Source organism: Carettochelys insculpta, chromosome 3 (assembly GCF_033958435.1).
Source record: "Carettochelys insculpta isolate YL-2023 chromosome 3, ASM3395843v1, whole genome shotgun sequence".
Taxonomy (NCBI): Eukaryota; Metazoa; Chordata; order Testudines; family Carettochelyidae; genus Carettochelys; species Carettochelys insculpta.
In genome coordinates, this window is record NC_134139.1 from 56871964 (window position 1) to 56899430 (window position 27467).

The window sequence follows — 27467 nt, forward strand, 5'->3', positions numbered from 1 at the left end:
AGGAAACAGCAGGAAGAGAGAAAACCATGCTTAGCTATCCCCAGTCACCCTTCTCAAACCCTGCAGTGGCTCCAAGAGCTGCTGCAGACCCTGAAGCAAGGTGGGTTAGGGGTGAAGGGGGAGCTCTGTGCCCTGGAAAGGTTGGGGCCAAGAGTGGAAGAGGTGGGGCAAAAGGCAGTCAGCCCTCTGTGCCACCCATACCACAGTGCTGGGTCCCCCTCCACTCCCCAGTGCTGCTGCGTCATTTCAATGGGGCCCAGAACGCCAACTGCTGCTGCTGCCAAATGCCAGGCCCAGGGGCAACTGCCCCCTTTGCGAATATGTGCAGGCTTGTGAACATGGCTGTATCAGCCCACCCCTCCAATTTGTGCATCACATGGAGTAGCTCCTCCACGCTCCGAAGAGAGGGAGGGATGAGTCTACCCCATCCACTTCTGAACCTGGTATACAGCTGTTGGGGATCCAGTCTGTAGGCTAAAAGCCTTTTCTTGCTGCCTGCTAATGTGAGTTCTGCAGTTAAACTTGTTCAGCAATTCTGAAGATTCCGAGTGTGTTCTGTCAGGGTTGTTTCAATTGCACAAAACAAAAGTTTGTTTTAAGTCTTTCCTTTTTAAATTAAAAAATATAAAATTACACGCACAAACTGCACTAAAGGAACACGACTTGCAGTGCAAGGCCAAACACTAAAAATGTTAAGCAATGCCAGATTTGCGGTTGTGTGTGCACCCTGAGTTCAGCCTCCTTGTACATATGGCTCATGACAAAGTCTTTAATTACATGATCACATACTGGATTTTTTTTCCCCAGAGGACTCCTCCTTCATTCAGTGGATACACAAAAAGGCAGAACTGAGATTGCACTGATTTCTCTAAATCTGACTACCCCCCAGATCTGAAGAACAACTCTGAGTAGCTCAAAAACTTCTCTCACACACCAATAGCAACTGGTGCAATAAAAGGTATTGCCTCACCCACGTGTCTCTCTAATAACCATAAATCTGGCATTTCTAAATTGTTTGACTTGGTAACTTAAGTTCCATAAAAGTTTGACGTATTTTTTATGTTAATGGACGATATGTAGTGTTGTTGTGGCAAGGGCAACTGGTAAGGGGGCAAAAGGAGACCACTGGCAACATGGCAACCCCTCAGCCCAGGAAAAAGCTGGGACAGCCCCTCTCTGCTCCAGGCCCCATCCCCTCTCGTCCTCTTTCCTGCTGTTGCTCCACTCCACCCCACCTCTTCCCCCCAGCTGTTGTGGCCCAGGGACTAAGAGAGGCAGGCATGATGCTGGCAGCAGGAGTCGTTCCCCCAGCTACACACTTACTGGCAGGGGTGTGTGAAACGGCACAAAGTGGCCTCAGCTCACACGGCTCTCCCAGCTGTGTTGCTCTTTTTCCTGCCAGTGAATGCGGGGTCATCCCATTCTCTCAACCAAGCTGGGAGAGCAGAGCAAGCTAGAGCCATATTGCTCTGTTTCCACTGCCGCTGCTGCTGTGTGCAAGGGAAGGAGTGGACCCCTGCTGCAGAGACCAGACCCTCCTCTCCTGCAAGACCATAGGATGTCCAGAGGCTCTGGCCCTGCTGGTTGGCCCTATGCCCATCCCAACCATGTTTTTTTGGGGGAGCACATGCCCCTCATGCCTCCCACATGTCACCACTGCTCCCAGCGTATTAGAGAGACAAGGGGTTCATCTACACTAGCCGGCTACTTTGAAGTAGCTGGCACAATGTTGAAATAAAACGCGTCGCATCTACACGCACCGTGTGCTATTTCGATGTTGAAATCGACGTTAGGCGGTGAGGCGTTGAAATTGCTATTCCAATCCGAAGATGGGAATAGCGCCCTACTTTGACGTTCAATGTCGAAGTAGGGTGTATGTAGAAGATCCGCGTCCCGCTACGTTGAAATAGCGGGGTCCTCCATGGCAGCCATCAGCTGAGGGGTTGAGAGACGCTCTGTCCAGCCCCTGCGGGGCTCTATGGTCGCTGCGAGCAGCAGCCCTTAGCCCAGGGCTTCTGGCTGCTGCTGCTGCTGCTGCTTCTGTAGCTGGGGGTCCATGCTGCGTGCACGTGGACTGCAACCGGTTGTCGGCTCTGTGGATCTCATGCTGTGCAGGCTGTGTGTGTCTGGGAGGGGCCCTTAAAGGGAGTGGCTTGGGGCTTTGCTGGCCCCTTAGTTCGATGGGGAGCACTTGTGTGTGTGGCTACTCCACATTTCCTTCTGGGGCGGCTCCTTTCGACGTTCTCCATCGCTACTTCGACATTGAACATCGATGGAACCAGCCCTGGAGAACGTGTAGACGATACGCGTCGAAGTAGCCTATTTCGATGTCCTTACTTCAAAATAGGCTACTTCAACATATTGTGCTAGTGTAGATGTAGCCAAGGTGGGTGAGACAATATCTTTTATTGAACCAGCCTCGGTTGGTGAGAGAGACAAGCTTTCAAACTACACAGAGTTTTTCTTGTCAGCTCTTGTGCCAACAAAGTCTTCCACTCCGATGACAAGTGTTTGTTTTGTCATCAGGAGAGCGATGTTCACACAGGCACTTATTTCGGTAAAACTTTTGTCTTTCAGGGTTGTTTTTTTAACACCTCTGAATGACAAAAGTTTTGTGGTTTGGTTGCCAGGGTAGGCGTAAGCTAAGTCAAAGGGCGAGAGTTCTCCTGTCAATTTGATTTATCCACTCCAACAAGCGGCAATAGCTATGTCAGTGGGAGAAACTCTCCCACCTACACAGCACTGTCCACACCAGCTCTTAGTCAGGTTACGTTAGAGTAACTTCTATGGCTCCGGGGGTTGATTTATTCATTCCCCTGAGTGATATAAATTCTGCCAACATAAATTGTAGTGTAGACATAGCATCAGCATTCCCAGACCTGAATAATTGCTCTGTGCAGCTCAAAAAGCTTGTCTCTCTCCTCATCAAAAGTTAGTCCAATAAAAGATATTAACTCACTCACCTTGTCTCACATGTTTATAGAATTTAAGGCCAGAAGGGATCATCAGATCACCTAGTCTGACCTTCTGTGTATATAACAGGCAGTTAAATTTCACCGTGTTGCACCTCTTGTTGAGCCCAATAACTTGTGTTTTGGGGTGGAACTACACTCAAGAAATGTAGTGGTACAGGAAGTCAAGTAAATGTAGAAAGCCATTAATTCAGTTAATTTGAGGTGAATAAGGAGAATTCCAGTTCTGTCTGGTCTTACAGAATCTGTGCCTACCAAAGTTTCTCAGAAGGATAACCAATTACTTCATGAGAACGTTTCATTGTCTAGTTACAGCCACAGGGTGGAACACTGTTACTCTTGGATCTTCCTAGATGTTTCCTGCTTTTCTGACAGAAACAGTCTGTTTCCTACATCATTTTAATATATGATGTAATTCTCATTATCCTTTCATTAAATTCAGTGAAGTGACTGTAAGGTGGGCTTCAGTGGCTTTCTTTTGCTAATTAATTGTGGCAGAATAAGGTCACATTTCTGGAAATTTAAAATAGTCTGGTCAGAAATAGTTATTTCCAATCAGACAATGCCATCTAGTGATGAGATGTAGAAACTGAGGTAAATATATTTTAACAACTAATGGAGAGTCTTGCCTGGCAAATAAGTAATTTCAGTATAAATTAGTAACATTTTGGAAATTAATGAGTTTTACTAAATGAGTTTATCATTGCAAGTTAACATTTTGGTGGATACAGAAATGTTATGCTTGTGCAAACCATATAGTGCTTATATTGGGAGCATCAATGGATAGCAGTGTTTACTTATGTAGATTTATATGGCACTGATTTCTGACACTTTACAATATTTCAAATCAGTCATATATATGTATCAAATGTGTACATCAATACCGTAATATGCTTCTGGCTCCACCGTTCATTGTAAAGTAACCATTTCCATAGCAGTGGCAACAACTGCAAAAGAAAACCACCACATCAAGCAAGTCACCAAACTTGACCTTGAATGCCCCTGAAAAGATTGGGTTCAGCAAGGTCAAAAGTCCAACCCAAGGCTTTATTACACACCAAGGCTCTAAACTAACCTAAAAGAAGTTGATTATGAATGTTAATGTCTTCATAATGATATTATTTCTCTGCCCATCCTTATTTCTACACTACTTCTATTGTGCCGTACCCAAGGCTGCCCTTTTATGCCTGATACAAAAAGCTACCATTTCTCTTCATTCAGGTCCCTCCATAAAATACAGTTCTTCCTCCATTCCCCCCAGTATTAGCACATCTAATTTATCTGTGGTGTTATATGCACAATACTTATTTTCTAGTTAAAGCGCTCCGGTAAAATTCCACTGGTCATCCAAGGGAACTTGTATCTGTGGTGTTTTGCTCATCAGTTCAGGTGCTGATCTCCATAGGCAGAGACTGTGTCTTCCTATGGCCTTCCTTATGGCACCATATATGCAATAAGAATGTAACAAAATAGTATGTGTTTAAAAGAAACAATAAAGGGACACTATCTATCCAGTTCTTTATGGTTGCATTCAGTATTAATCCATGGGAAAATGCTTCCCTTTGAGTCCAAAACTATTTCTGCCCTTTCCATTTCTATCTTCCTTCCATGCTCCTTTTTTGTTTCTCAGTGCCTCAGCTGAGGCTATGTCAGTCTGTCAGTCAGAGATTCGAATAATCCACACCATAACTTACACAAATCTAAGCACTAGAGTGGACAGAGCTACGTTGCTGGAAGGGAGAGAGCTCTCCCATCAGCTTAGAGTAGCTGCATTAGAGAGCTTTCAGCTGCTTTGGTGTAGCAGTTATGCTGCCGTAGTCCTTTTGAGTAGCCACTCACTGCAGAGGTGGGAGAGGTTCTCCCATAGCTGTGGTGACTCCGCCTCCCCCACAAGGCAATAGCTCTGTTGACAGAAGAATTCTCCTTTTGACTTAGTGCTGTCTGCACCAGGTTTGCAACTTTTCTGAAGCTGAGTGCTGAAATTTGATCTTTTGACCTCTATATGTGGTCCCAGTGCCAATGATACTTTTTAAAGTTACTGATAGTTCTACTTACAACAGCCTCATTAATACCTAAATGAAGATGCAGAGCTTTACCTGTTAGCTGGTCTTTTGTTAATCCACAGATTGCATGGCTTTGAGTCAGCTCCCAGCTGCCTGGGGAGGGAAAGGTTGGGACTCAGCTCCCACCTCATCTGCTGATGAAAATTGGCTCACGTGCCAGTCTTGGTACCTGTAATGGGGGATGCTGACCCCTGGTCTACACCAAGGAGGTTAGGTTGGCATAACTTTGTGATTCAGGGATGTGGTTTTGTCATGCTCCCAAGTGATGTAGCTGGGTATAACTTTTTATTGTAGGCCTGACCTTAATTTTCTTCCTTTAGGCTTGTCTCCATTAAAGCTGGGATTGATGCTTTGGCAATTGATCCACCGGGGTCAATTTAGGTTTCTGACTCGCTGCTGTATCAACCAGTGATTTCTTGGACATCAACTCCAGTACTGCACTGGAGTGAGATGAGTAAGGGGAAACAATGCAAGTTTGTCCAGTCGACCCAGTGTAGTGTGGACCCTGGAGTAAGTAAATCTAAGCTATGTCAACTAGAGTTACAATACTAATGTAACTCAAATTGCATAGTTTATATAGACTTTTCCCCATAATGTAGACCTGCCCTTTGTTTCCTTCCCAGAAGCAACTCCCAGCTCCCAGCTTCCTCCCCAGTCCTATCCCATCCAGTGAATTACCAACAATGAAGAAGTTCAGGCATACACAAATGTCCTTGTTGGACCTTAGCATTATCACTTCATCAACATTAGTTGGCTTTATAAGACATAAACAAAAACTAAAATTGATTTCACTAATGGCTGCTAGTCCCCTGCTTTGCCATAGAAGAAAGTCATAATTTAAATTACTCTGGTTTTTTAAAAAAACAGACTAAAAGGTGCACAGCTACTTTCATTCCAGTGGAAATTTAATTTAATTAGAGTCTAATTTCAGCTCACACTTCTGGCATCTGTGTTTATTACAGATTCTTTAAAGCCTGAAATTAGCACGCATTGAAGTTACCATCAAAGCTCATTTATCCATACATCTACATCCTGCCAGCTTGTAGCAATCTGGGCTTGTGTGTTTATTTAGCACTTTATTAAAGTAACAGTAAATAGGATTTCAGCACAGTAAAAGCCCTCTTATCTGACACCCCTCAGAGAGCTGGGGAAGCTGGTTAGTGGAATGGGGGAGTTGGCCCTGCTCCATCAGCATCACTCCCATTGTTGCCACTGCAAGTGGGACAGCTGGCTCCTAGCCCCCCTGCCACCAGCTCCAGCATGACAGCCTACCCGCAACTTTTCTGCTGCCACCTGAGGAGCTGGCCCCATGGCCACTGGCCCCACTGCCACCACCAACGGGGCATCTGGCTCCTGGCTTCATTGTCTATGGCCCCAGCACGACAGCCAGCTCCCTGCTGCTGCTTGCCCTGCAGCCACAGACCCCATGAGCATGTGCTCAATTAACCACCCTGTTGCCCAAACCCTGTGCCCCCTTCCACTCACACCCCACTCCTGCATCCTCCCTCCCACCCGGACTCATGACATCTGTCCCCCCACACTTCTGGTCCCTTCCTCCCAGCTCCTTTACCCCCATCCCAGCCCTTCCCTTCCAGACCCTGCATCTCCTTCTCCACCCCCTCTGATCAAACCACAGCCTTCTCCAACACCCCTCTCCCTCCTCAGACCCCACACCACAAGTCCACTTCCTGGAAGCCCCTTCCCAGACTGAACCTCTCATTTTTGGCCACATCCCTGCACCGAGAGGGGCTCACAAAATATACTAATTCCAGCCCCCTCTAGGCTCTGGGGCTGGTGTGCAAAGGGGATGTCTCCTTTTTCATTTTTTCCCGTCAGGGACCACAGCAGCAAGAGTGGGTATGTTTGTTTTGTTTCTGTTTTTGCTTCTCACTTGTGTGGCCCCTGACTGATTTCTCTGTAGGTCAGTGGCTCCCAACCTGAAAAAGTTTCCCCACCCTTGAACTAGCACAGCTGGGGGGGCCTTACCCCAGCTGAAAGTCTCCAGGTACTACTGTAATTCAAATTATAACAACTTTAATCCTCTTTCCATTTCAAGGGGCATGTGAGAAACAGCTCCCCTATCATCAGACAGTAGCTGGAAAACAAACTCCCTGCCTCACCCATATCTCAAGCCCCAGGTTGATATTGGGATGAAGCAGAGAACAGGAGCTGATGAACGTATGTAGACAAGAGCCAACCCAATGCTAAGAACAACCTGCTCATGGCTAGGACTGTGCAGCCATAGACACTTACCTAATCCACACCAGACCCATGTTTGGGAAAAATATGGGAAGTGGAGTCTCTGTTACTCTCTGCAGGTCAAATTTATTGGCCACAGAAGCAGTGCCTTTAGCTTTAACAATGTGTGAAAGTTAAGTTAAACAACAAAGGAAGCGTAAAAATGCAGTGAAGGGTAAAGCCACTGTTTACATGACTGCTACATATTGTCCCAAATATTTTCTCTGCATAGGATAGACTCTACCTGTGTCTATCAGGAAGAAATACCTTGTAAGGCACTCTCTGCAAAGGCAGCCAAGCCTCGCTGAAAGACAATATGAAAGATGATATCTAATCACAGCCACAGCAGACTCTCTGTTTCCTTGCGAGTCTCCAAAGAGGAACATGGGAAGCCCCCCAGTACTCATAAAACCCCTACTGTTTGAGTGCTGTCTGATTGAAAGATAAGCTGCTTTATGCAAAAGAGTTCCAACTTCCTGTTGAGATTTCCTGTTCAATCTACTACTCCTCAAGTTCTCTGCACTCAGACAAAACAATGCCAGCCCCCATTCTGTGTTCTTCTCTTCCCTTCCCTTCCCTTCCCTTCCTTCATTCATTCCCAGGGAGAATGAAATGCACTTCTTCCTGTGGACATGATATTAGAGCTTGGGTCTCCTGGGACGGAAGAAAGAAGAGCTGAAATCATGTTATTATACATGAGTGTATCTTGGCAAGTGGTAGTTACCTCACAGTGAGAAACTATAGATTGGTCCATTCCCTGGAATTCTGACCCAACTGGGAGCTATCTGAGGCTATGTCTAGGCTACAGACCATCCACAAGGAAGAAGGGATGTCTCGACGGGGGGGGGGGAGGGGGAGGGAAAGGGGCGGTCTGAAATTTGACCATGTGTGGTTGGGCGAAATGTTAGAAAACCTTCTGTTGACAAAACTGTCAGCAAAAGATATGCGAATTGCAGTGCACAATTTGCATATCTTTTGCTGACAATTCCATGAAGTCTAGACACAGCCTTAAAATGCAGGGACATGTTCAAACATACATAGTTCAGGCCCCTGTCTCCACACAAACATTAACTCTAGAGATAATGACAAATTTATTAATTAGATAATGAGCTTTTGTGGGTCAGACCCACTTTGTCTACATTTGAGGAAGTCGATCTTACAAAAGTTCATGACCTAATAACTTTGTTAGTCTTTATTGATCACTATTGACTGCTTGTCATTTGTGAAGCTACTCACTAACATGGCTACCCCTCTGAGTCTGCAGATACTGGGGCGTGCATCAAAATAAGATTATGGCAAGAAACTGAACAAACGAAATCAATGAACTAGTTTGGGGAGAAGTACCTTTTTGTTTTTACAGAAGACCTGTTACTTTAGCAACTTAAGGTCTCGGAATAAAACTGCACAAGTTAAAAAGATGTAAGTGGCACTAGGACATTTTCTACAATCAGTGTGAATGAGATGCTCCAATAAGGGCATTAGTTTATAAATTCATTAACAGTTAATGTTATGTGAGCTTATTATTTGCTATGGCAGGCGACGAGGGAGAAAGAGTTGGAGAAGAGGTTTATTAATGCTGAAGAAGCAGTATGATCCAAAAGCTGTAGGAAAGGAGTGGAAAATGTAAACCATTTTCATACAGCCCTCTGTTTGTTTTGGAAGGATAAGGCACACTGCAAGTCATAGCACAGCAGGCATATCACTTAAGAGTCTTCCTTCTGTGACTCAGCCACGGCTTCCTTTCAATTACTGCAGTTAGCTTCGCTTCCCCCACACTTCTACAAGTTTTTAGTTACAGTCTCTGTGCATATATTAAAACTAAGAGTCAGGAAAGGAATATTGATCAATTCCCTCCCCCACCTCTATACTTTTATGGGCAATATCTGCTGCTCAGCAGTGCTGATTTGAAGGTTCAAATGACCCACACCAGGGTCTCAGTTAATTGTTTAGTCCACTGAGCCAGTCCTTTAAAAATTTGAACTGTTAAGCCTCAATTAAAAAGAAGTGTGGAACTGGACTCTCCCCACTGCCAGGGGCAAAAAACCCTTTAAAAGTCAATCAGTCTTGGGTACTCTCTCTTACTTTGCAGGATACTCCATCCCCACATTGCAGAGGTTCTTGTCACTGCTTGATGTGTGTATGTGATCCAGAAATACAAAGAACAGTAGTCGGGAACAAAGGTCAATATTTCATCATAGATTACAGGTAGAAGTCTGCCAAACACAAATGCCACATTTCCTATTACAAGTTTAAGCACTCCCGCAAGCAGCCCTATGTTGCTATGAATGCTGGACAATATTAGAATCTTTAGAAGTACAGAAACAAGAAGACAGTGACTATTAGTTTTCTTAGTGTTCCCCAATTTGCTTAAAACAAAAGGGCAAGTTCTACATCGTTCTCTTCAAAATTTTTATTGTTGCTTACAAAACATAATGTAGCTGTCCAAAATAGATGATGATTCAGCAGATGATTTATATGTCCTCACATATAAAATTCCATTGCATAGCCCCAGTCAGATGTTTTCCACTTTCAAACATAACTGTCTAATGCCGAGTCCATGATTCACTTATCAGAATATAAAGGCTCCTGTTCAATGCTTAAGGAATATAGCGAACCAGCTGGCAGATGCTCTATCAACCTCTCAAGCTCAAATAGTTAAATGTCAGATATTACAGAAGACAGCATTAAAGATTTAGTATCTCCTTTCTACCTTTGTCCATCATAAAACTGTTTGGCTCTATCTAGCTGGCTATTGGTCATTTGAACAGCACTTTTGGACAAAGAAAGGTGATGTGTTAGCCCCAAAGCATGCTAATGACATATCTGTGTCCTATTATATAGTTATTTCAGTATCAGAAGAGATACACACTGACAAGGTTACCATCATTTCTTAATAGCTGAAATAACGTTTGGACTTTGTAAGCCATGTTCTGAAACTTCATTAACGTTTGTAAAAGTGCTTCTTTGAGAAAACGCCGTAGCATCCTTGAGTTGAATAGAACCATATTCTATACTCTGTAACTCAAGATGGTGTTTTTCATTCAGTGCATCTGCCTCATCTGTCTCAGAGATCTTTTCACCATCTTCTTCATCTTCACTTTCCTGGAATAACGACAAGATAATACAAAAATTCACTGAAAAAATGCCATACCTATATAGGATCTTTTATAAGGACTCAGGAGACACTGACAGTGATAGCAATATGAGTTTTCTGTTACCTTGGGCAAAGTAACGCCATACCTAAGTTAGATTACCATCTACCTGACTGTAACCATTATACACAGAAGTAACAGGAACTCTGTCAAAGGCCAACACTAGATGCTTAGAAGCACATGCTGTATTATCTTTATCTTGCTGGACTGGAGCATTTGTGACTTTGCTTATGGGTTGTGGACTATGAGCTATAAAACTATGCCATATGCAGAAGGCTTTTTGTAAGTGTGTGAGTTGCAACTGTGTACATCATGTCTCCCAACTGAAAAGTAACTCTAAGACTACTGGCCTTGATCTTGGGATAAGAACCTACCAAATCCGAGGATGCTAACTGGGAATTCTTAAGTAACCAAATTAATATACCATGCATAGATCAGAAAACAGGACCCTCTTTTAAAGAGCAAAGCTGACCCCAAACAAGTATTTCAGATTTTTGGGGGACTGTGGCGGGTTCAGAAACAAAAATTTTGTGACTGGATCTTACCTCTAAAAAAGCACCAAAGTCAAATTCAGTACAAGGAAACCTCTGAAATTTGGAGTGGATTCAAGATCCAGAACCTGGTCAATTTGGCAGCTTGGGTTCATCTTTGTTTACAAGCAGCCTTCAATAAAGCACAATTGACTTACAATATTGTGGAACCCTTATACATTCACTTGTACCATAATTCAAAAGGCTTTTTCTTGTAAAATATTGTTGCCAGAACTCATCTAACTTCTGTGTGTCAGGCTGAATATAAAATTCTATCTGTATGGCTGGCTGTATACGGCAGTTTCCTCATGAAACAGATATGCCTTTGACTAACTTACTCTGCAACAAAACAGCCAGATATCATGGTGATCAGTAACCAGTTTCTCAGCATAGCCAAGCAGGGTAGGGCAGGTCATTTTCTTCCAAGTTTTGGAAGGAATGAGTAAGAGGACAATTGGAATTACACTACATTATTCATTTGGAACAGTCTTCTGGACCATAAGCCAGCAGTGCTAAGAGAAACATTTCAGTAGAATAGATCTCGAGTGCCTTGTGAAAAGCTGAAGACAGACAAAATAATTCTAAAAATATGAAGTTTTTGAAAGAGTTTGTGTTGTTCTCACACTAACACTTCTTTATGGTCACGCTGAGTCCTCGTGGAATCTTCATGTACTTCTCTACATTAGGATCACCATTCAAACATCTTCTAATTATGTCTTGCCAATACATCACCTTGCCTCAGTTCAGACAGGAGGGACAAATCTTTTCTCCAACACCCATCCCAGCAATGGTTTCTGAGGCTGTCTCTACACTACGGGATAAATTCAAATTTATTAATATCAATTTTGTAATGCTGGATTTTATAAATTCATATCTGACTACTCTCATCACCTCACATCTTCCTCACAAAGTTAATTTATTGCTGCCACATTCAATTGGCAAACATCGACTGTTGCGGTAGTGCCTATCCCACAGTTCTCTCATCCCTGTGGCATTGTGGGTATTTTTGCTGGTATTTGACATCGTCTTCCCACATTGCCCTCATTCCCCTCCCATAGTAAGCAAATGTCCATTTTTCCAGGAGGAAGGAAGGAAAATAACGGCATCAACAAAGATCTCCAAATTGACAGGAATCTCTTTCTTCCATAACTGAATTGCTTTTCAAAACTGTAGCTGTAATTGAATTACCAAAGAGTTTATAAAAATCAGCAGGTGTGTGTCTTCTCAACTGGCCCTCCACTGACTGTTCCCCTCCCTTGATTACATCTGATCTCTGAAAATAATTCAGGGACAATGAAAAACATGAAGAGAGCAGATAGTAAAGATTTGGATAAAAGGGAGTTGCTGAAGGGAGGGTTTTGGGGTTCCTAGTTCATTATACAGCTTCTGTGCACAGTCTGTGTTCTCAACTGGCCCTCCACCCACTCTTCCCTACATGAAGAGGTCCTAAGTTAGAAGTAAAAGGATAAAAAAGGCTAGGGAAAAAGACTTTGGTCTTCCCTCTTCACTACACAGAAATTGCCAGCACAGGGGTTGGGGCTCACCAAATTTCATTGCCTTTGTGTGGTGGTTTGGTGTTTGGGAGATTGAATGGCCCGTTGACATGGTCTCCAAAAATCTTTTTTGGCTTTGGGGTGTGGAGTCTGTGGCATGAGGGCCACTTGAACCCTTCCTCATAGGCGGCTGCAAGCCCCTGCAATTTGTAGGTGTTGAGGGAGTCTTCTCCCCGGTGGCAGAAAGGCACTGAAAATCTTAGTTGCCAGGGGAGACTTCCCCCCTGGTGGCAGCTAATCCCCCATCTCTTTGTTGGGGTGTAGGGCAAGGGAGGGGTCTTAGTGACATATTCCACCCCCCCGGCAGCTGCAAGCCCCTGCAATTTGTAGCTGCCGAGGGAGACTTCCCTTCCCCCACCGTGGCAGCAACATTCTGAAAAGCTTAGCCACTGGGAGAAGACTTCCGCTCAGCTGCTGAAAGGCCCCAGAAATATTTTTGCTGGGGGACCAGTTGAAGCAGTCAGCCCGGACAGCTGGAAGCCCCCAGAAGTCTTTCCCGCCATTAGAGCTCTAACCATGTGGAAGCCAGGACATGATGCTGCCCAGCCGCATGGTCAGCACCGAATGGCAGGCATGTCCCTTTATGGGGCAGGAACTACCCATGTGATGTGGTTAAACGTGGAAAAGACCTCAACTGTGGGGTGGCTATGGGGGAGGGAGAGTGGGGTACGCACAAATGTAAACCACTGAGAAGAAGTTTCTCAGCCTCTCACGCAAGCATGACCCCCACAACAGCCTTGATGCCAAATGGTGCAGCAGGGCAGTGGCTTGTGCCAGGCAGAGCAGAAAAATATTCCACATGTAGGGACAGAACCATGAACTCCATACTGGGGCTATTTGTAATGGCTGCATGTGCTCACAGCACTAAATAGCAAAGCCTCTCATACAAACATGAGCCCACAGCCACAGGCTTCCTGGTCCCGATTTGAAATTCACAGTCTTCCTGCTACCTAATTCCTGTGCACCTGGAGAGCAGCGGCCAGAGCGGAGCACTGAGGGGCAGTGTGGGTTACGTACAGGACACCGCTGGAGGCTGGTAAATTCGATTTTAAGATGTGGCGCTTCCACACGCTGGCCTTTATTCGGACTTTTGAATTCAAGCTCGACGCTGCACTCATCAGATAAGGAAGATACTGTGATATGATATTGGTGCTCCCTAAATCGAGGTAATGGTATTTACAGTGAAGACAGTCACGGAGTAATATCGAGTTAATTGCCTTAAGTTCTAATTTATCTCGCAGTGTAGGCATAGCCTGAAGCTGCTAAACTGGGGATCAGTGCTGCAGTAATCAGGCCACTGGCAGTGAAGTGATCTTGGCACATTCTCATGTTGATGACAGACCTCTATCAGGATGAGAAGAGTAGCCAGCATCAAGGGAAGGGCAGCCCCTGCCAACCTGGTCACACACTGCAAGTAATGAGGTGAGCACGTTGACCTCATCTATGCTATTTGCGTAGTTGAAGTCACACGAATTGGATCCAAAGTGGAGGTTAGTGTAGACATGGCCAAAGTCATGTTGGAAGAGAACCCACAGTACGAACATTTAAAATCAATCCCCTGCAGCCTGAAAGTTTAATGACAGCCACTTCTGTATATATAGTGCGTGCTGGTGCCAGCATACGTAAAAACTTTTCATAGGACGTACACAGAGATAGTGGCCTTAGCAAAGCTTCCAGGATACCTGCAAGTGATCCACTCAGCTGATTTTAACTTATATTTATTGAGAGAAAAATAGCACACACACTTAGATTTTCTTAGATTGTACAGTAAACGTTTCTTAGAGGGTGAGTGTCTTTGTTTTGGGTTTTGTTTGGAAAGAAGACTATTGGTTATTAATAATAAAACATGATAAATGAAGAGCCATATTTCTCTGCTTGTTAGAAAGCTATGTATGCATTTCATTTACCTTATTCTGTGTCCTGTAGTATTCATCTATTGCATATTGGTATTTGGGTTCATTGAGTCCCAAGAGCGTGGCAAGCTTCCCACCAAGGAATTCACAAGCTGAAAAGACAGGGAAGAGAAAGAACAGCAATTCTATCCCTCACATAAGTAAGAAGCATGTACAGAGAGGCACTTTATGTGACTGGAGGAGAAAGTTTCATACATTGACATCTATATGAATAAAAGGACGAAAGGGAGATAAGATACAAAGGCTGTCTGTATCAGCTCAGGAAATATAAGTTCATTTCCAGTGAGTTTAGTCCTCACCTTGGAAAACTACTTAATAGCTCCCCATTTCACTCCTTTTCCAAAGTGCTGGCCAGTATTTCTGGAAATTATGTCTGTCATTTACACCAGCTGCAGTCTTAAGCAGTTTGTTCCATACTGTGTTTCAGCTACATTTTGTGCAAACAAATTCAGCCGGGAGACATTTACATGCCAAGTCACTCTCAAATAGTAAAGTCATTGACAGGTAAGTCTCAGGATCTTATTTCAACTTACAAAGAGCTCCCTTCCTCTGTATCAGGGAGAAGATGGACTTTGTATCTTTTGTGTTTAGGAGGCTGTTGATTTTTGAAAGAGGAAAAGAAAAGTCATTATTGTTATTTTCAAGTGCCACTTTTTCAGATGCAACACTGGCCAGTCTGGAATAGAATGAGTATCATATGCAATAATTTCAGGTGACAGAGCTAAATTGTCCTAATCCATCTTTCTGCTGTATTATGCTTGTTAACCAGTCTTCACTTTGACCGATTTTCTTTTCCTTATGATCTCAGTTTTGTGTACCTCTGCCAATTTCTAATCTGCTGCTTATTTGTGCCCTGATTTTCAGTTGGTCATATCAGTCTGATCTGGAACACAAATATTTTTAAAAAGTCAAGGTAGGTTTTCTCCATGAATAGTTTTACCGCCGCCTACTAATTAATGCAAAAGTTGCCTGACGCTTTTTCCATTATAAAGATCCTGGTTTTAGTTCTTATAACTTTGCCAAACTTAGTCCTCTGTGGCTGAAATTTTCCATGCCTGTTGTCTTCTTCAAGCTGAAATTTTTGCAGAACTTTCAATTATATTTGTGGCCATTTCCAGGAATGACATTGGGGAAAAAAATTAAAAACGTTAAAAACAAACACAAACAAACCCTGCTGTTTCATTGAGAAGTTCTAGCATGTTCATAATTTAGACCAGGAGCTAGAGATTTGGCAGGGCTTTGTTCTGGTGTCAGGGATGTACCTTTCGCCATCTCCATGAAAAACATTTAAATTTGGTCAAGATATAAGCTATAATGTAAGAATTTAGAATGGCCATACTGAGTCAGACCCATGGTACATGTACCCCTGTAACCTGTCTTCCAGTAGTGACCAATGCCAGATGCTTTGAAGTGAATGAACAGAACCTGTCATCCCATCTCACCATCTGGCAGTCAGAGGCCTAGGGACACTCAGAGCATTGGGTTGTACCCCTGACCATCTTGGCTAACATCCACAGATGAACCTATCCTCCACGAACTCATGCAATTCTTTTTTGGGTCCAGTTATAGTTTTGCTCTTCACAACATTCCCCTGTGCTCAAGTGCTTTGAAAATTCCATCCCTCACTGCTCCTATGGGCTGACCAGACTGAGGATGGATGCACTCACAAAGTGTAGCTGAACATACACCATCCTTAACCGATCAAAACAAAAAAGCAGTCGAGTAGCACTTTAAAGACTAACAAAATAATTTATTAGGTGAGCTTTCGTGGGACAGACCCACTTCTTCAGACCATAGCCAGACCAGACCAGACTCAATATTTAAGGCACAGAGAACCAAAAACAGCAATCAAGGTTGACAAATCAGAAAAAAAAAATGATAAAGGTGAGCAAATCAGACAGCAGAGGAGCAGGGGGGGTGGAGTCAAGAATCAGATTAAGACAAGTATGCAAAGGAGCCTCTATAATGTCCCAGAAAATTTGCATCCCGGTTCAAACCACGTGTTAATGTGTTGAATTCGAATTCGTGGGTCTGTCCCACGAGAGCTCGCCAAATAAATTATTGTGTTAGTCTTTAAAGTGCTACTTGACTGCTTTTTGTTTTGATAGTGTATAGACTAGCACGGCTCCCTCTCTGTTACCATCCTTAACCGAGTAATTTTTTTCCCTTCATCAGTTTTGCCCAGTTCCCAGGAGCTGCTGTAGCTGAGATGGGGGAGAATGCATCTCCTGCCCCCCCAGTGCTCTCCTTGCTGGTACCCACAAAGCACAGAGGAGGAGGAGGACGCAGCCTGACTTGAGAACGATGACCAAGAGAAACAGGGAAGAGAAATGCTGAGCAAGGCAACTGGAGCAGAGAATGTGATGGATAGGAACAGAGGGGAGAGACCACTAGAGAACAGTTTCCTCCAGAACCTGGAAGGCAGTTAGTCCCTTCTAAAGGCAGGTCAGCATAAAAGATAAGATCCAAACTTTGGCCCTTGGATTTCGCAGCTCTTTGCTACACAGTGAAGTAGTAATGAGATATGGAAATAATGGGTTCAATTCTACTGCTACTTGTTACTCTTAATTCAAGTGGCAGAAGACTGGGCTGTGGACCTAAATATTCAAACCCTGGTGATGACCCACATATGTATGTGTATGTTCAGTTTCAGGGGTTGTGTGGGGGGTCAATTTTTTTTAAATGTAGGAGTTACATTTTAAAGACCTTAAGTTAATAGAACATTAAGGTCCCAAATTCAAGAGATGCCAGAATTAAGATTGCCTTTTACATATATATGCATCGATAGGGTGACCATCCGTCCTCTTTTTGACAGGATAGTCCCGTATTTGGGACACCAAAAAGGTATTCCGACTGATTTTATAAAAGGGACTAACTATCCCGTAATTGCTGCGCAGGCAGGAGAGCATGTCCTGTACGTCAGTATGTGCTCTCCACAACAGAGGGAGCCAGCAGGTCAGCTACTTTCTCCTTCCCCAAGGCTCAGGGAAGGGAAGGGGGAGGGGGAGCGCCGTGGCTGCTCCATCCTGGCCGCTTCCCCAAGTGTTGGGAAAGGTGGGGGGTTGGAGTTGAGAACCAAGGCTGCTCCTTCTCTGCCACTCTCCCAAGGCTCAGGGAAGGGGGAGGGAGAGCCCCCCCACCCCACCCCCTCTCCTGTATGTGGCCATGGGAGATATGGTCACCCTATGCACAGAGGTAGTCTATCACATTCCTCCCTCCCCAACCATAAGAGCTCTGCCTCATTCAGGACCCAGGACAGACTATAAATGGATCCTTTGAATGGATCACAACTGTGCGGTGAAGGAGTCTGTTGTCTGCAGGATCCCTTCCTCATTTGTTGCAGAATTGGAAAGTGTGCACTGAACAGGGCCGGAACTGCAGGAACAGAAAGGTTGGTATCATGATTAAGGTAGCTGACTGCTACCCTAGAGCCAAGGATTCTATCCTAGCCTCCACTGCAAAGTTCCTACGTGGTGTCAGGCAATGAGTCTCAGGCGGACACACACGGGATCTGAACTGTAAGAATGTTGAGCTCTCACCTGCAATAGAAGTTAGTTGGAGCTTTGCTTTGAGCATTAAGCACCTTAACACGCTGAGTAGTCACAAAAAACCCTCCACCCAGCTCAAAAAGGCTACCCAAAATTAATTGACACTTGACAATTTTGGCTCTGATTTATGTGTATCAGTTCCCAATGTATAAAAGGAAGATAACAGACCCAAACCATACAATGGCGTTTTAAAAATAATTCCTTTGTGTTTGTGAAATACTCTGACATTATGATGATAGTATCATAGAAATTCTTAAGAAGAATTTAAAGTCTAGGGTTTTGTGTGTGCAGTAAATACTGCATAGCTAACCATTCAGTGAGCACCATCCTTCATGTGTACGGGATGAGGCAAGAGTTTTATGAGGAAAAAAGTAGTATGTGATCTTGTAGCAAAGATTATATCATAATACATATGTACGAGGGTGCTAAATTAAAACTACACAGGTGCTCTTAATTCCTAGTACTTGAATGCTTGACTTAGAATCTTAATGTTTGTTTAAGAGTTAAAGGTAACATTTAACAGTAATTATAATCATCTCATCTAAAACAAAACTCCCATTGCTGCCAAAAAATATACATATACCTACTGAAAAGTGAAGTTGTTGCAATTCGGACTGCCCACAGCCGCAGATACAACCCCCAGGAGAGCTTGGACTACAAAACAAGAGCAAAAGGAAGACCCAAATATCAGACTTACAGATTTGAACTCCTCCATAGGTTTGTGCCAGAGATGAATTTGGCCCATACAAGGGATCTCCCTTTGTGTGTGGGGGAGAAAATTAATTGTTTTCTTTACTTCAGTCTTTACCCGGGGTGCTGCTCAACCTAGCCTCAGCTGACTTGCAGCAAATCTCTGTGTTTTTACAACTAAGGGTATCTGTCTCATTTACCAAGCCAACCAGAGTCATCAAGACAATGAACATAAGGAACATATATATACTAGAACACAAAGGATCCAATCTTACAAAATGCATAAACCTCTGAGGAGCTTTGAGCTCAATGGGATTTCCTTGTGTGACTAAAGTTATTCACAGGTTTATGCGTTTGCAGGATCAAGCCAAAATACTAATAATATTTAGATTTGTCAGAAATAGACACTTGTGTGAATGTATCCGGTATAATAAAATGCTTTACACTTTCAGAAATACTTACAAAAATTACTTAGCTTCACATATCCCTGAAAGGGCAGTACCTTAGGTCTTGTATGAATGAGGATGAATTAACAAAAATTAACTAAGACCTGATCTACATTCAGAGATTTAGTGCAGTATAAGGACATTAGTATGAAGTATGAAAAATTCAGCCCCCTGAATGATGCAGTTAAAGTGACAGAATCCCTGTAGTAAGTGCCCTATTCCACCAGTGTAACTCCACCTCCACAAAAGATTATATTGGTAGAGTTAGGGTGACATAGTGTCTAGCTAGACACTGTGTTACAGCAAGTGTTGGCTGTCTTGACAATCTTATGCATGGGTGCTGCAAATAGAGGTGCAGGGGGTGCTGCAGCACACCCAGGCTTTTAGCACTCTGGCACCACTCCCTGCCACCTGGGGAACTGGCCACCAGCACCACATCCTGGCTGCCCTGCTGTCCAGGGACTCCACTACCGGCCCCAGGGCTTACTTGTCTATGGCCCTGCACCTGGGGCGTTCCTCCACTGGATCTGACATGCTGGGTGCCAGCTGTGACCCTAGCTCAAAGGGAAAGTGAAGGATGTGGACACAGGCACAGGGGGATACAGCTTAAGACCTACACACCAACATTTTTTCCCACTGATTCCTTGTGAGAACTGTGGAAGTGACAAGAAAGTCCTCCCGGCTCCTAGATAGTCTGTTATGGGGGCTCCCCACTCCAAGCTGGTATGTTCGCTGTTTCCTACTTCTGGCTGGGCTGCTGCCCAGGAATCCAGCTGCAAGCAGAGCAGCTCCTAGGGTGAGGTGTGAGAGCCTGGGTGGCTGCCCCCATCCTAGCAGGGGGCGAGAGCGGGGGGTAAGGGAGAACAGCCAGGCTCCAAGCAGAGAGTAGGTAGCCGATAGCTGGATGCAGCCAGAGGGAGCAGGGAGCCCTTGGGGCAGCTAGGCTCCCAGTGTGGAGCTGGGAGCACAGTTAAGAGCCATGGGTCTCTGCAAACCACAATGCCCTTCTTGGTCATTGGAAGTGCTCCTCGTGAGTGTGCACCATACAATCCAAGGAGGGTAGCGTGGACATGAACCACAGCAGCAGCTGTAAGTCAGCTTAATATAGGTTGATTTAAGAGTTTTTAGATGTGGCCTCAGGCAGGGGTCAGACAACTTTTTATGTCAGGCCCCACTTTTCACCCCTGCAATTAGCTGCGCCCTCTGCCCACCCCAAACCTGTCTAATGTAATCCAACCTGATGGAAATTTCGTTATGTTCACATGAAGAAAAGAACAACAACAACCTTTCAGCACATATAAGACAAGAAGTACATAGAATGTAAAACCTTGATTAATTGGTATATAGATGTGAACATACATACATAAAAACAGTAACATATTTCAACATTTCTAATGATCTGGATGAGGCTGAGACCCACTAGCTGATCATGCTGCAAACCCCTTATAAAACTGCATACCCGAGAAGGCCTGCCCCACACTTTGCTCACCCCTGCCCTAAGAGAACAACAAAAAGTCTTGTGGTATCTTATAGACTAACAGATATTTTGGAGCACAAGCTTTCATGGGCAAAGACCTGATGAAGCAGGTCTTTGCCCATGAAAGCTTATGCTCCAAAATATCTGTTAGTCTATAAGGTGCCACAAGACTCCTTGTTCTTGAAGCTACAGACTAACACGGCTCCCTCTCTGATTCCTGCCCTAAGGTTGCTTTTCGTCTGAAGTAGCATCCAAGCAAGTATTTGATATTCTTTAACATCCCATCATTATTTAGTCTTAACCTTCCCCAGATGTCCCAGCGTAAACCAGGCCTCAGTCTTGTTCTCATTTTAGAGTTGAGGAAACAGACTGAGGACATTTAGTAATGGGTCAGGGAGCACCAGGGGACATGCTCCTGCATGTTTTTCCTTGGGGACATGAATTCCTTTGGGTAGGTTTCTTCTCATGTCCTTTTGCATCTTTTCACCACAAGACACAGAGATATAAGAGCCATGAATTTTTCCTCTTACTTTGATCTGCTTAACTTCTACTCTCACCTCAGGTGTCTGTGCCATTGGCATGGGAATAAAGCACACAAGCTGAACATAAAATCATAGAACACTAGGACTGGAAGGAACAATGAGAGGCCATCAAGTCCAGCCCCCTGCCCCAATGGCAGGACCAAGTACTGTCTAAACCATCCCTGACAGACATATATCTAACCTGTTCTTAAATATCTCCAGCGATGGAGATTCCACAACCTCTCTTGGCAATTTATTCCACTGTTTGACCTCCCTGACAGTTAGGAACTTTTTCCTGATGTCCAACCTAAACCTCCCTTGCTGCAGTTTAAGCCCATTGCCTCATGTTCTATCCTCAGAGTCCAAGAAGAACAAGTTTTCTCCCTCCTCCTTATGATACCCTTTTAGATACCTGAAAACCGCTATCATGTCTCCCCTCAATCTTCTCTTTTCCAAACTAAACAAGCCCAATTCTTTCAGCCTTTCTTCATAGGTCACATTCTCTAAACCTTTAATCATTCTTACTGCTCTTTTCTGGACCCTCTGTAATTTCTCCACATCCTTCTTGAACTGCGGTGCCCAGAATTGTACACAATACTCCAGCTGAGGCCTAACCAGTGCAGAGTAGAGTGGAAGAATGATTTCTCATGTCTTGTTCACAACACACCTATTAATGCATCTCAGAATCATGTTTGCTTTTTTTTGCAACAGCATCACACTGTTGACTCATATTTAGCTTGTGGTCCGCTATAACCCCTAGATCCCTTTCTGCTGTAGTCATTCCTAGACAGTCTCTCCCCATTCTGTATGTGTGAAACTGATCGTTCGTTCCCAAGTGGAGCACTTCGCATATGTCCTGATTAAACTTCATCCTGTTTACCTCAGACCATTTCTCCAATTTATCCAGATCATTTTGAATTTTGACCCTATCCTCCAAAGCAGTTGCAACCCCTCCCAGCTTGGTATCATCTGCAAACTTAATAAGTGTATTTCTATGCCAATATCTAAATCGTTGATGAAGATATTGAACAGAATCGGTCCTAACATAGACCCCTGTGGATCCCCACTTGTTATACTTTTCCAGCAGGATTGAGAACCATTAAAAACTACTCTCTGGGTACGGTTATCCATACAGTTACGCACCCACCTTATAACAGCAACGAAGGGTCCTGTGGCACCTTATAGACTAACAGAAAAGTTTTGAGCATGAGCTTTCGTGAGCACAGACTCACTTTTCTGTTAGTCTATAAGGTGCCACAGGACCCTTCGTTGCTGTTACAGATCCAGACTAACACGGCTACCCCGCCGATACTATCCACCTTATAGTAGCCTCATCTAAATTGTATTTGCCTAGTTTTTTTATAAGAATATCATGCAAGTCCGTGTCAAATGCTTTACTAAAGTCTAGGTATACCACATCTACCACTTTTCCCCTATCCACAAGGCTCGTTATCCTATTAAAGAAAGCTATCAGATTAGTTTGACATGATTTGTCCTTTACAGATCCATGCTGGCTGTTCCCTATCACCTTACCACCTTCCAAGTGCTTGCAGATGATTGCTTTAATTACCTGCTCCATTATCGTTCCTGGCACTGAAGTTAAGCTGACTGGCCTGTAGTTTCCTGGATTATTCTTATTCCCCTTTTTATAGATGGGCACTCTATTTGCCCTTTCCAGTCTTCTGGAATCTCTCCTGTCTCCCATGATTTTCCAAAGATGATAGATAAAGGCTCAGATACCTCCTCTATCAGCTCCTTGAGTATTCTAGGATGCATTTCATCAGGCCCTGGTGACTTGCAGACTTGCAACATGTAGCCAGACAGAACCCCTCCCCTTTTTCTCTACTCCCTCTTGTCTCTCCTGGGTGCTTCAGAGCACCAAAGGTTTAAAAGAAACAGCTCAGCCCTAGAATGCCTGAGAGCACAGATGTGCTTATCTCAGGCACAGTCTTTTTGAAGCTCCGGAGCAGAAACAATGGGCTAATAAACAGCCAAGCCTCGGGCTGCCCTTAGTTAATTACCGTCAGTTGATTCGCCTACACAAACGTCCCAGACGGAGGAAAAATCTCCGGCCCATAAAGAAAGAATGCCCCAAAGATTATCTCCACCCCACAGGTGTGAACCAGCCTTGTGAGAACTAGTGTCTCAGACGAGTTAATTCAATTGGCACCCTTTTAGATAAGGAAGACACGTACGTGACCCAATAGGTATAAAGAAGGGTCCAGCAGCCCCTCTAATTGAGCTCCAATTACCTCTACCTGCCGGTCAGGAGGGTCATTGCCTCCCGGGGTCCTTGTGATTTATTGCTTCTTCCCGAGGGATTGAGTGGAACACTGGCCACACCAGGTTGGTAATGCAGGGGTGAGAATAAGACCTGTGAAGTGTATTGCTTTCCTTTTGTTTTCTTTGTGCACATTCAATAATAGATCTATGAACTGTTACATGCTAGCTATTGACACTAAAGAACAAAGTGTAAACCTTGTAATCTTTGTAACAAAGTATAAATCTTGTAAGCTTGCAACACAGTATATATCTTGTAATCTTGTAACCATAAGAGTTAAGTCTCCTTTGTCAGTAAGTAAGTAACTGGTTAAGCTGTAACCTGACTCTCCCTGTTACTGTGCAAGCCCAACACAAAACAAAGAACCCAGCAGCTTTTCAGCTGTAATTAGCCTGGTCATTGGTAAGAGAGTGCTGAGAGCTGAGCACTGAGTCTCGCCGCCTCCACAGGACAGACTCTCTGGGGCACCTGTCAGCTACCCTGGCTGCCCACTGCGAAGGGACTTTCTCATCCTAGCAGTTAAAGACTTGGGTGTGGGAAGCTCTCAGTGCAACCGTTGGGGCACCCATCAGCCTGTCCTGGCTGCCCGCTGCAAAGGGACTTTTCCTGTCCTAGCAGTTAAAGACTTGGGTGTTAGGACCTTGGGGCATCCATCAGCCTGCCCTGGCTGCCCGCTGCGAAGGGGCTGTCTGTCGTAGCAGTTAAAGACTTGGATGAAAATAAGGGCATAGGTGGTATCTTACCCGACCATCGGCTAACACAACATGAAGATGCTTGTACTGTTACTCTGCTCTCAGAGGGGTAGCCTTGTTAGTCTGTAACTTCAAAAACAGCAAGCAGTCCTGGGGCACCTTAGAGACTAACAAATGTATTTGGCCCTGAGCTTTCATAGGCAAAACCCACTTCATCAACTCTGTCACCGGTAAGAGAAGTCACAATATTTACCGAAAAAAAGAGGTAAGTGACCCTCTACTGAGCTAGCTATTACAGCTTGGAAGGGTGTAGTGTTCTCTAGCATGCATGGAGCAACAACACTCCTCCCTTTTCCAATCCCACCTGTTTCCTAAAAGTCAATAAAGGGGCTCACCGTGTCCAGTGGCTGCTGCTCCTCCTCTTCTTCTTCCTCTTCTGTGCTATATTCTTCCATGGTTTCACCACTTGCAAAATAAATGATCCTCCTTGGAGACTTTGTTTTTCGCATGTCTTTATTTTCCATCCCACTGTGCTGGAAGCCGTCCTCCTGCTCATGAGAAAACATCTACCAGGAGCGCCCTCTTAGTACATTCGATGGACTGCACGGTATTCAGCCTTGCCTATAACTCTTAGGCTAAGGAATGTCAGGACTGGGTTTGAGAATCTTATTTAAACTCTCAAAAGGTATAAATTGTTCTGCATAGTTTAATTTTGGATAGGAAGAGGCCCAGGATTGATAGACAGCGTTACAGAAAATCGACCTGTGTCATGATGGTCTTTCAGCACTTACAAGAACAGGTACCATTGTTGGTGTCACAAACATCTCCCATTGGCCTTCATATGTCTGTCCATGTTTTCTGTCATTGACTCAGAGCATACTACTACAATCTAATATGAAAGACACTTCAGAACAGCAAAACAAAACTCAGAAGGGCTCTGTAATGCACCACATAGAAACAAATGGCGCTCAGCACCTTGCAAAGATCACAGCCTAAATGAACAATTTGCAGCATACTACTGTGCAGTTGAATAACAAGGCAATACTATTTACATAACACTAAAAAGTACACTGAGGGCTTCACGAATAAGGAGGACACCTCCTCCAAAGAGCTTTCATTTAAATGGACACAGATCCAATGAGGGAGAATCATGATTTCCCTTTTTTACCATTCCTATTTTTTTTCTTTCCTTTCCTCTTCTGACCAATTTTTATCAGTATTTGCCTTTTAAATTTCTTCCCTTGGGCCTATTTGGCTTTTCTTTGGGTAAGGACTACAGAAAAAGGACAAGGCATACTTTTTTTTTTAAGTTTATGCTTTTATCTCAAAAAGCTAACACCTATATAAAATGTAATTAGAGTTAAGATGGCAAATAGGAATCAAGTAACTAGGACAAAACTCTTCAGCTAATAATTCCTTAACTACTTATTCCCATAGCTAAATATTGCACCACATTTTTATTTTTAATATATTTTCGATATATCAGTCTTCTAAATAAATATTTTACTTTAAATCAGACAGGAAAAGTTAGTTATATATACTACCTGCTTCTATGTTTTCCCCATTCTATTCCACGTATCAGTTTAGAATCAGTAGTATGCCACAAGACAACAAGATCATTACTTTTACATTCTAAGCACAGAATAAATATTAGTTCATGGCATTTTCCTTATGCTTGAAGGAGAACACTGAAGCACTTTAAAAAGTCTGGTGGAATTAAATAAATACATTGCTGAAATATTTAAATGTGTGAAATCTCTAGCCAACATTGAAAGCAAAATTCACCTGTAGAATCTCTCTGGTGTCTTCCATCACCTGAAGCTGTGGTGCAAAAGCTGACTAAGTTGTTTCCAAGACAAGTAAAAGAAAAAAATCTAGAACCATGACACTTGATGATCATGTATGTAATTCGTGCATAGAAAAAACACTGTAGCATTTGCAGCAGCCCAGTTCTGGATGCAAGTCAAGAAAGGTAATTTCAGTGCTCCAGGATGCAACACTCTGAAAGGGCTGGGCTGTGTTTGAATTGTGGGCAGGACCTTTTTACTTGAATGTTTAGCAGAGTTAAGATGGCTGGTTAGAGTAACCAAAGGAATATGAGCATGGACATGGACATTTGCAAGTCGCTACTTCTTGAGGGAAGCACTGAAAAACCCAGAAACTGGTTGTTTTTCAACATTTTGCTTCCCTTGTTTTCAGCTTAATTGTAAACTGAACTGAAGACTTAACTAAGGATAAGTCACAGGTGTACTTTTTTTCCACCAAAGTGAAAGAATCAAAGACACTCCTGCAAACACCAATATTTCCTGCAACTGATATGACACCTACTGGCAGTTTGAAGAAACAGGCCTGTACATCAGTAACAGCTAAATAACTTCTAAGCAGAACTAGCCAATCAAAGGAGATCTAACAAACTGGATAAGTGAAACCTGACATCTTTAGTACAGTAGGGTCTCAGAGTACATGACCCCGTTCTTACGCATCTGCCCCTGACCCCACCCCCGGCCTGGTTTAAACCATCTGCAAGCAGCTCTGGGTCAAGCCACCCTCTGCTGGCTCACAAGCTGCCCACCCAGCTGCACCCCAAGCTCCACACGGCTCCAGTGTGACCCACCCCCCGCCGGCTTACCATCCATGCAGGGCTCTGGTTCCGGCTCAACTCTCCCCCACCCGCAGCCCAGCTCACCACCCATGCTCAACTCCACCACTCCCCCCCCCCCGCAGCCCAAACCCACCCCAGTCCACCCACCTCCCACAGCCCCAACCCACCGCCAGGCTTAACCCTCCCATACTACCTCCCCCAGCCCAGGACTTACCTTTCTGCTGCTTCCGCGGCTGCAGGAGGTACGTTCTGCCGTGGAAAAAGCGAGACCTCAACTTGCGTGAAATCCGGGTTTACGCGAGGGTGCGTGGAATGGAACCCTCATGTACTCTGAGAGCTTACTTGTACTGGCACAACAGAACAAGGCTGCAGATGTGAGTGAGACCAAGTCTACTACTAGTTAGGGAGTACAATTTCTTCCCTTGCTCTATGTACCTACTTAAGTTGGGTTACCCTAACCGAACTTCCAAAAGATGAGGGACATGCCTGAGAGGGAGTGTCTCCATATCAGTATCTACCCACTCACATCGTATTTGTGTGCTATATGTACTGTAAGACATCATGAGTTGGAAGACATTGATACATTCCCTCTCTGGAGTGTCCTCTTTTCTGGAAGTTCAAATATAGCAACCCTAACTTATGTAAGCTGCCCAATAGTAATAGGGAAGTACCTCATCACCTTGTCAGTTAGGCCTATGCATGTGGCATTCTTTATCTTCTGAGTATATTAAGTATGTTCTGTGGGTTTTCAATGTAGTGCAAATGCAGTAACAATACTAATTTGAATGT

The 27467-nt window shown here is 44.0% G+C and overlaps 1 protein-coding gene across 2 annotated transcripts; it reads right to left on the reverse strand.

The window, feature by feature from the left end:
• Window positions 1-9668: 9668 nt before the first annotated feature.
• On the reverse strand, window positions 9669-26015 carry FAM177B (family with sequence similarity 177 member B). Of its 2 annotated transcripts, none has more exons than XM_074988597.1 (5): window positions 25862-26015; window positions 24472-24624; window positions 18557-18623; window positions 14416-14513; window positions 9669-10375 (listed from the first exon to the last, which is right to left on the reverse strand). In XM_074988597.1, exons 1-5 carry the CDS (start codon window positions 25886-25888, stop codon window positions 10157-10159), a joined length of 564 nt encoding a protein of 187 aa, XP_074844698.1. In that variant the 5' UTR covers window positions 25889-26015; the 3' UTR covers window positions 9669-10156. The 2 variants fall into 2 exon arrangements, with proteins under 2 accessions (XP_074844698.1, XP_074844697.1); XM_074988596.1 differs by having other exon boundaries at window positions 24472-24627.
• Between the last annotated feature and the right edge of the window lie 1452 nt (window positions 26016-27467).

What these genes read in the sequence shown, in the direction of transcription:
- FAM177B (XM_074988596.1), bottom strand. Translation starts at nt 25,888, where the DNA reads ATGGAAGACACCAGAGAGATTCTACAG. An exon ending in TGCAACAACTTCACTTTTCA is followed by an intron (nt 14,514 to 18,556) that starts GTAGGTATATGT and finishes CTGTCTTTTCAG; the next exon opens with CTTGTGAATTCCTTGGTGGG. An exon ending in ACTACAGGACACAGAATAAG is followed by an intron (nt 10,376 to 14,415) that starts GTAAATGAAATG and finishes TCGTTATTCCAG; the next exon opens with GAAAGTGAAGATGAAGAAGA.